Source organism: Prosopis cineraria, unplaced genomic scaffold, assembly GCF_029017545.1.
Source record: "Prosopis cineraria cultivar Desert tree isolate PC_DT_omini unplaced genomic scaffold, ASM2901754v1 PC1, whole genome shotgun sequence".
Taxonomy (NCBI): Eukaryota; Viridiplantae; Streptophyta; class Magnoliopsida; order Fabales; family Fabaceae; genus Prosopis; species Prosopis cineraria.
The window spans coordinates 56111172-56120495 of NW_026555332.1; the positions used below are offsets into that span (position 1 = coordinate 56111172).

General features: G+C 35.4%; 1 protein-coding gene across 1 annotated transcript; it reads right to left on the bottom strand.

Annotated features, from left to right (window-relative positions):
- Positions 1-1615: 1615 nt before the first annotated feature.
- Positions 1616-7600, bottom strand: LOC129321896 (DNA replication licensing factor MCM7). The gene is made up of 15 exons (XM_054967864.1): positions 7398-7600; positions 7223-7290; positions 6988-7047; positions 6643-6866; positions 6196-6373; positions 5803-5925; positions 5336-5425; positions 4899-5041; positions 4475-4649; positions 4046-4237; positions 3753-3925; positions 3383-3586; positions 3051-3216; positions 2614-2835; positions 1616-2094 (listed from the first exon to the last, which is right to left on the bottom strand). Exons 1-15 carry the CDS (start codon positions 7426-7428, stop codon positions 1990-1992), a joined length of 2154 nt encoding a protein of 717 aa, XP_054823839.1. The 5' UTR covers positions 7429-7600; the 3' UTR covers positions 1616-1989.
- Between the last annotated feature and the right edge of the window lie 1724 nt (positions 7601-9324).

Here is a 9324-nt window from a genome sequence, read left to right on the forward strand (position 1 = left end):
TTCTTTATGACATGGCCTTAACTTGATTAGTATTTTATGAGAATGCATCATTGTGAATTGAAATGTGGATGTAACTCTTGAAACGTATTTTATGATTTGACATCAATCATTGTCTCTTGTGTATACTTTAATGTGAACTAAGAGATCGACGTTACACTCTCGAACATGTCTATGTTTTGATATTGCTTAATTTGCTACTTGCATTTAAATTAATTAACATATATTAGTATGAGTTAGTTAGATTTTGATACTGAGTAGTTTTACTCACCACATTATCTTCAATATTATAGGAAATAGTTTAAGAGGACAAGATAGAGGAAAACAACTAGGAGAATGAGATTGTTATCCTATTCATAGGCCTCTTTTATCTTTTAAGTATTCATGTATATATGATTATTAATATTGCCAACTAGGACTAATCCATCTTGGATCTCACTTGGATTATGTGTTTGTGAATTATAAAGTATATTTTAGGTCTTAGGGTGTATATATGCGGATTATGATATCATATAGCAAGGCCAAAATACTAGTGTTAGTAAAAGTTGTATTTAAAATGCAATTTAGGTGTTTAAGCTGTTGATTTATAAAATTTAGAGCTCCCTCTCTATTTTTGATATTAAGGGGTTGAGCAATAAAAATATATTTTACAAGTGTTGTATGTATTGTGGTACATTGCACATGTTAGTTTTAGTCTTTTGTATATAGTTTAAGGGATGTCTATATCTTTTGGTTTGTAGTATATGTTTTGGACACTTTATTTTGTAAAAAGTGATGAAAAAGTGAAAATTTTAAAATGAGTGTCTAATTCCTGAATCAAAAATAATTTGATTGTAAAACTAAAACCATTAGTTAGAGCTTAGGAGAAGCTTTCTATAAACACCCAATTCGTGTCATTCGGATGTTAGATAAAAAAATGAGACTCGTTAGAAGTTGATAATAGAATTCTACTGTCATGAAATATGCAATGTGTCATGGCACGTTATATAAGCCGCAATGACACCTCAAATTTTGCAAAATTCTTTTGTTTTTCAATTCCTAAGCAAATGTACTAATCCTTTAAATGATCTCATACTTTCACATAATAACTCTGATGTGTCAATTACAAAATCTTTTTGAAATGGATTTTAATTTTGAAAACTTGTAATCTTGTCTTTACAACTTATTTGTGACTTTAATAAATTTATCTTTATCCTAAACCAATCTCTTAATTAATTGAAATTTGAAGTTAATCTACAACATATTAGAATATTATCTTTGTTCTTAATATTGTATATTACCAAAATAAAAATTATAAAAAAATTTAATATTAAATATGTCCTCCCCAAAGTAAAGCTACATAATCAATTTTAAAAAAATAATGTTAAAATTACGTCATCCATATTAAATCATGATCCACTAGATTTATTAATTTTTTTAAAATTTTATTTTAATAAATATAAAATAAAAATAAAAATTAATATATTATATATTGATTTTCATTCTGACAATTTTTTAATCAAACTCATACTGAACTGAGATTAATGCAGATTGAGGCATTGAGCCATCCAGATCCAGTAGGGTGACAGAATGACAAAGCTCAGTTGATTTTTTAGGGCTCAAACTTAAAGATAACTGATTAAGCTCGCATTGCAGTTCATTCTTACAAATATAGTATTGCTGAGGCTGTGAGGCAAAGCCATTCTCCGGATGACCGGGTCCGTTCAGATCCAACCTGACTTCTAGTTCTACGATGTCATTTTTTACAGAACATGCCACAGCTGAGGCAGATCCTAATAGATAAGAACTTGAAGAAGCAACACAATCGGCGCCTCCAATTTTATCCAAGCTGAAGCATAAACATTTAATTTAAATATGAAAAATCCTAACTATCAATGCAAAGAAACTCGGTGAGCTTTGCGAGATCAAACTACAGGATAAAACCAGACACGGAGGAAATGGGTTTAAAAATGGATTGCCTCAATTCCAGTATTAGCGCAGCAAGGGCACATATCAAGCATCGATGAATCGGATGTCAAAAGTGTGGGGGTGTATCTGCCAAACATTTAACGCTGCATACTCCTCCAAACACTCTTTCAATTGTGCTTCACTGTAACCCTGTCCACAAGACACACTAAGTTCAATTACGGACCGGACATTACAATGACCCTGCACGCCTAAACTAGGGTTAAAAAAAAAAAAAATCTCAAACTTCATTCCCAAAGATTAGTTTCTTTGGAATGAAATAATGACCTTCCATTCAATGACAAGCGAATCAAATGCAACTAGGAGAGGTCTCTTTTCTACTAGGAAATGTAACTGAGATTCTCAGGATCATCACATATGACGAACCAGCTAAAATCCTCCCTACCCGTCAATTCAATGAAATGAAATAACGACCTTCCATTTAATGATAAGACATTTATTCCAAAGGGGCCAACATGGAGCCTCAAAAGAGTTTCACTCTATGACTCGTGTTGTAAATGTTATAATTTATATTGAATCGATTTTCTGTTGAATACTGGCATATGTTTCAGCAGTCAAGCTTGATTTTAAATCCCCACTTCCGCGTTACAAAAAAGTCATTTTCAACCACCAGTACATATTAGATGGAATTCAACACTAGAACGAACTCACCTTCCTAGATATCCAATTGAGAGCGCGGGCATAGCTTACGTCCATCCTGTTACTCCTAGCAGCTTCATCTCGCAGAATAGAATAAATATCAGATATAGCATCCAGACCCGATCTTTGACGCTCATCAGAGTATAAAGAGAACTTCGACATCTGCATTAACCTCAGTGCCTCGTCCACGTCACTCTGAGCAACAGTTTCCGAAAAGCGGAGTCTTGCTAATGCCTACAAAGAATTGCAGATAGCCATCCAACTGATTAGAAAAACAATTCATGCGCAGTAATCACATATAACCAAAATAGTCAATGCCAAGAGATTTCACTCCATTGTCCCCGACCATTGTTTTTCTCTTATCCCGATGTGAACCTATTCCCCGGTAGTAATTATAATGTAATTCGTAGTTGTCATTAAAAAAAGAAAAAGAAAGAAACAGAGCTTACAGCTGATATGCGGAGAATGCTGAGCAAAGTTCTGACAGTTGTGTAGGAATGGGGAGTGCTGGACTTGGCTTCTTCTTGGCGAATGCTAGAGTATGCAGTAGCAATGTACTCTTCCAATTCCCTTGGGACACTTGGAGATAATCTTCTTGCAGTTGATATATATGCTCTAGAAAAAATTAAGCATGATTTAATTAGCAATGACCCAAGAATAACAGAAGTCCAGTATAACCATGCAACCAAATGAGCACAAATTTAGCTGGAAAATCCGATAAAAAATACTTGAAATTCCGTTAGCAAATATTGCTCTAATACAAGACAATGCATGAATTTACCGGAGAACAGATGGTTCAAGAGGAGTGAATCCCAGAGCAGGAGATTCTTTATTTTGGTGGACATAGACAACATGCCTAGCCATTTCAAGATCACTATCCATATCAGCTCGATCAAGGATTAGCCACAGAAGATCAAATCTTGATAGCAGGGCAGGAGGGAGATTAATATTTTCTGCCGGAGTTCTTCTTAGATCATATCTTCCCCTTCACATTTTTTTTAAAAAAAATTAGATTTTGGATATGCTCAAGTGTCAATGTATATTAGATCTAGTCTGAATTCTCACAAAGAAAAACAGTAATAGAGAGTAGTGTCCAATTAAAAATGAAAAACATCACATAAAAAATGCCACTGAAGAACAAAGATATTTACCATGCTGGATTGGCAGCAGCAAGGACAGCTGTCCTTGCATTCAGGGATGTGGTGATTCCGGCCTTGGCAATGCTAACAGTTTGCTGTTCCATAACTTCATGTATAGCTGTACGATCCGATTCATCCATTTTATCAAACTCATCGATGGCACAAATGCCCATATCTGCCAGTACCTGAGATACAGTATTTCTGTCATAATCTCCATAACAACCAAAAAGTACCGTTCCCTAATCAAACAAGAAATTGAATGAATTATTCCAGACAACAAAGGAAAAGGAAAAAGCTTGAATTACCAATGCTCCACCTTCCAGAACCATCTCATTGGTCACTGGATCCTTCTGAACAGCAGCAGTTAGACCTACACCACTACTTCCTTTGCCAGTGGTGTACACTCCTCTTGGTGCTACGTTAATTATGTGTTTAAGGAGCTGACTCTTTGCCACGCCAGGATCACCCATCAGACATATATGCAAATCTCCCCTTATCTGCAATTGAACATGAAAAATATGACGTTTACAAACATGACCAAATGCACCATTTGCATGATAAAAGAAAGTGAGACCATTAAGGGAAAGGAAAAACACTTCAACCTCTAATTTAACTCAACTATCATTTCAGTCTGAAGTCAACATGTCTTAAGCCATGCAATCAACATGATTTTTTATTTTTGCCAAACCACAGATGAACATGCCCAAGTCAAATAATCAAGCATAGCCCATTACCTTCATCCCATCTTTTAACTTCCGATGGGGAGCACCAACAAGAAGCAGCAGCAATGCTTTCTTGATATCTTCATGTCCAAAAATTTCAGGAGCCAGTGATCTAGCCAACTTGTTGTAGATGTCACCGTCTTCAGCTAATTTTAAAATCTGCTCTTCATCTCCTAAAAATTCATACCTGTGAAAAAAATCCAATGGAAAAGGATAAATTTCCTCCCAACGTTGGTGAACTATCATTTCTATGAAAGAAATTCTGTAAGGTATGCAAGTGGACATATACAAAGAGCATATGAAAGAAATTAAGTTTATTACAAGTAGTTTATCTAATTTGGAGTCTTAAGGACTAACGAGTGAGAGAAACAACAGTAACTTACAGTAAAATAAGAAAAAAGTTCCAACCATTTTTAAGATTTAAAACGTAACTTACTCTTCATATCTTTTCTTGAAATGGGTAACAGACATGGCCTCTAAGTAAGTATCAGCAACTAGCCCAGCACGCATTGCTCTGTAACCAGTGAAAGGTATGGGAAGAAAAATGCCAGATAATTCAACAACATCACCAGGAGCTACCTGAATAGGTTCAACAAACAGCAAATACTTATAAACAATACAATGATTTAATCTAGAAATCTTTATTGAATAATGTACAGTTATGTAAGGCTAACTTAGTTGTTTGTTTGTAAAACATGTTTCTCCACTATCTTTCCAAAAACCACCTTTCAAAATTTAGGCAAAAAAAAAAAGCTCTCAAAGATGAAAATATAGTGTTAAAATGTTTTTAAGTATTTGTCACAATATTTAGGAACACGGAAACCACTGGTGCCACAAATTATTAGGCTAAGCCCATGGCAGGAAATGACAAACCTTTCTTGTGAGCTCTCCCCTGAAATGAACAGTCATTGTTCGGGGGATATGCCCTTTTGGAACATGTTCAGCTAGTTCTTGGATTTTTGCCTGCAATTTGATCATCTCAAAAGTTCAATCTGTTGGGTAATTAAGCAATTGCATGCCACAGAATGTAAAATAAATCAATTTAACACATGACAGGCTGTTCAGTATACAGAATAGAATGGAATGAAAAAAAGAAAAGCACAAAAAATAATTTTGTAGATGAGAAATATGTTTTTCATTTCTAAATAAAAAATAATAAAAATACAATAATTAAAAATGATGGAAGTCTAATCAATATTATACATCTCGTTTTCCATACAAAAGAAAAGGAATCTATTTCCTTGAAGGTAACCAAACATTCACTTAGAGCCCATAACACGAAAATAAAGATTTCTTCTACTGGACATGTTTTGATGGCTGAAGTAGAATTAAAGGCAAACCTCCTGAAATTTCAGGAACTTTGATGCTCTTAGTTGAAGGATAAGATTCCCCTTGCTTTGGTTCATATGACAGCGCTTAGAAGGACACTCAAACAAAGGCATGAAGACTCGAGCTGTTACTTCCTGTAGGGAAGAAAACAACAATGTGACGGAACAAAAGTCAAAACAAGTCCCGAAGGTAGAAAGGGTATCAAGGTTTAATCGATAGAGAAATTACTTTAAGCATCTTTTCTTAACATCCTGGCAGTTGGATCATAATAACAAAAGAAAAAAGTTTTGAAACTGAAAATTAAATCTCATATTGTATTTTTTATTCTATTTACTAGTTTTGCTTCTTCATTAAATCTGCATAATATCAAAAGCGAGCATGTCAACAAGTCCTCTATAAATTACCTGATAAATTTCAAAACCACAATCCTCACATGTGTAAACAGCTACCTGCATCAATGGTTTAACATCCGAACATCGTGTCACAATACCAGATATCTTTACAAGCTGACCAATATATGAAGCCTTCACCTCCCTGATTGTAAATGGCCGCCCTTTTGAAGATGCTTTGATATAAACTTCACTGGAGTATATGGGACAAAATTAGCCAATAGCCACATTTCACGATATTTTCACAATTATCAATGACTATCGAGTTAAAGAAACAGGAATTCCAGCAAGAGATTACCATTCAAGAGAAATAAAATGGTAGAAATGATTAAAGAATAATTATCAGATTACCAATTTACGCTCATGTAAATGTCCTGAAAGCACATGAATTTTGTACAATTATCAACATAATCATTATAGATTCTATGTGAATAGGATAAAAGGGCTTTTAGTCAAACTTACAAGTACCGCTTGATCTCAGGTGGCATCTTTTGAAGAGGATCTGAACCATCAGCACCTTCCGCTCCTTCGTCAGATCTTTGTGTCATCAATATATCATGATCATCATCCGTAAAGGCTTCAGTAGGCTCTGGCATAAGGCCATCAATGGCATCGGCAAAAATTCCAATGTACCTCCGAGTATTTTCAGTCACACGTCTGAGAAATTCTTCGTCTAGATCTTTATACTGAAGTCCCAGAAAAAATAACAGGGCGATTATATGTGAGTACAATCGACAATAATGGCGGAACAGACCCACCTCATACAAAATGACAAGTAAATTTTTAAGGAGGGGGAGGGAGAGTTACATTGATCAAGTCTCCAATATCAATTTGAACAGCTCGAGTTTTGTGGTTAGCAACGTCTTGCTGAAACGGGAAAACGGCGAATTAGGGTTAACTATCATTCTCCTTTCTCTATTCCGTTAAAGAGGTAGAAAATCAAGGATTTTCCGGGTCCCAGAGACGAATTGGGTTTCCAACTCGTGAGTTCAGAAAATAAGGAAGGGAAGAAATATAAGTTTAATCAAAACAAAGCACTGACCAAAATGTTCATGTATTTGGCTTCACCGTTTGCATCTGCGAAGGTCGAAAGAAACTCCTTCGCCAGAGCTATAGAGGGAAAGAACGAATCCATTTAACTGGAGTGAATAAAAAAATTAAAAAATAAAATAAAATCAACGAGTCGCAGCGACGAGTAAGGGCAAGGAAGGTCTCACCAATGTCCGCGTTGAAGTCCAGGTCCTTCATGGTTCAGCTCGGCAAGGATAGGACAGCAGCTTAACTGTCAGGCTGAAAATGTCTGAATCGGCACTAGCAAACTAGAGTGCGAACGAGATTTAGATTTGAGGGATTTTGGCGCCAAATGACAAACAATGTAGTGACTTTTGGCGGGAAAGGAGCAGGGCCAGGGCGGACGCAGATGATTCGCTGGGAAATGGCCCATCGTAAGGAGAAAGGGAGATCAAGATGTCCTCTCCCCTCTTCTTATTAATGAAATCGAAGAGAAATGCTTAAATTTTTTATTTTTATCTTCCAAACTTCTCCTTCTTATAGTTTTTCAAGCTAAAAACTCCTTTGAAATACACGTTAATTTCTTTAATCAGGGGCTAAGTTGTTATTAAAATTAAGGTTTGTTAATACACACACAAAGCCAAGTCATCAATATACCTATATAAAATTATATACGATATAAAATACCACCGCATTATATTATAAAATATAATTAAAATATCATATTTTGAAATACACTGCATTGTTTACTGGTTTTAAATAATTTAATTCTTTTTAAATTCGTCTAGTTCTTAAAATGATATAAACTAATCTAATGTTTAAAAGAATGAGATGTCAGATAGATTTTGTTCTTCTTTTTTCCTATTGTTTTTTTTTTTTGCTTTAGAAGTGCTTTAAGTATTAATATTTTTGTGTTTAAAGCCGATAATACTCAAATCTAATTTGATTAGATAGTCACATTAAAAAGTCTAAAATTCATGACAATTGAGGAACGACTCACCGATTGCATTTCAAGGCAAGCGCTTCTACGTGTGCCACAAGAGTATAAAATACAAGATTAAAGTGCAATTTTACTTTCAAACATTTTGTGGACGAACAATGTTGCCCTATCATTTAAAAACACAAATGTAGTAATTATTTAATGTAGCCCCTAAACTAATAAAACTTGAGCAATGTTGCCCTGTTGTTTAAAGAAAATAAATATCCGTTAAGTGAAACTAACAATACCCACTTTTCTAGGAACACACTGTTGTTTGAAGATCTTGCATGTCATTTTTTTTATGTGCCACGCTTCTATTCAAAGGTCTCTCATGCTTCTTCTTGCCATCATTGGTGCTGCCTCATGGTTTTGTGCCTCCTCCTCCTCCTTTCACGCCACTGTCATGCTCCAAGTCCCAACTCGCTCCAATAATAGAGAAGAAGCAAGGCATCTGGTGTGAACTTGTTGTGATGAATAGTCGAGATAAATGAATGTCACGATCAAGATGGCAATCATGAAATGCACCATTAAACTTGACATAACAGAGGCCATTGAAAATCACCATGCTCTCGCGATGCTTTCCTAGCTCTTGTTGGCCTTAAATTGTGACCTCTCCATGTTGTACTGCATCATGTGCTTCCTTACTTGTTGAAACATCTTTAAACAAGCTTCCACCAGCCCACCTACATCTATACTCCTCTTCCCTAGCTTCTAATCGAGAAGAGCAAGGACATCATAGTGACTTCCATGATGCTAGAGAGCAGCCTTGTGATGTTGATGTTGTGGCATAATTTGAATGGCAAGGTAAGAGTAAAGGAGACACCATCATTCACAAAGGCTCATTAGAAGGATATCTGAAGCCACATGAAGGAAAATGCAGAGCATAGCGAGTTGATAACAAAGTGATGGCGTGCAATGTGCAGAGAAGGATAAAGGACTCTAAGCGAGGCAAGAGCTTTAAACGCAAGTTTGATTGTGAGTCAATGCTATCTTATGTTTTCACGAAACAAAGTAAACTCGTGGTTGAGAAAACGCCTCGAGGAATTTCGAGTGAAATGAGTGAGAATGCTAACATAGTGATATTATTTAGTTGGTCCATACGTCGTTGCAAGAGACAGTATGAAAGCCAGTAAGGATTGTAGTTGCTGCCAATG

Excerpts from the sequence above, each read along its gene's own strand:
- LOC129321896 (XM_054967864.1), bottom strand. The coding sequence starts at position 7,428 with ATGAAGGACCTGGACTTCAACGCGGACATTG. Across the intron at positions 7,048-7,222 it reads CCAAATACATGAACATTTTG|CAAGACGTTGCTAACCACAA; the intron begins GTCAGTGCTTTG and ends TTCCCGTTTCAG. Across the intron at positions 5,426-5,802 it reads AGTTCCTGAAATTTCAGGAG|GCAAAAATCCAAGAACTAGC; the intron begins GTTTGCCTTTAA and ends ATCAAATTGCAG.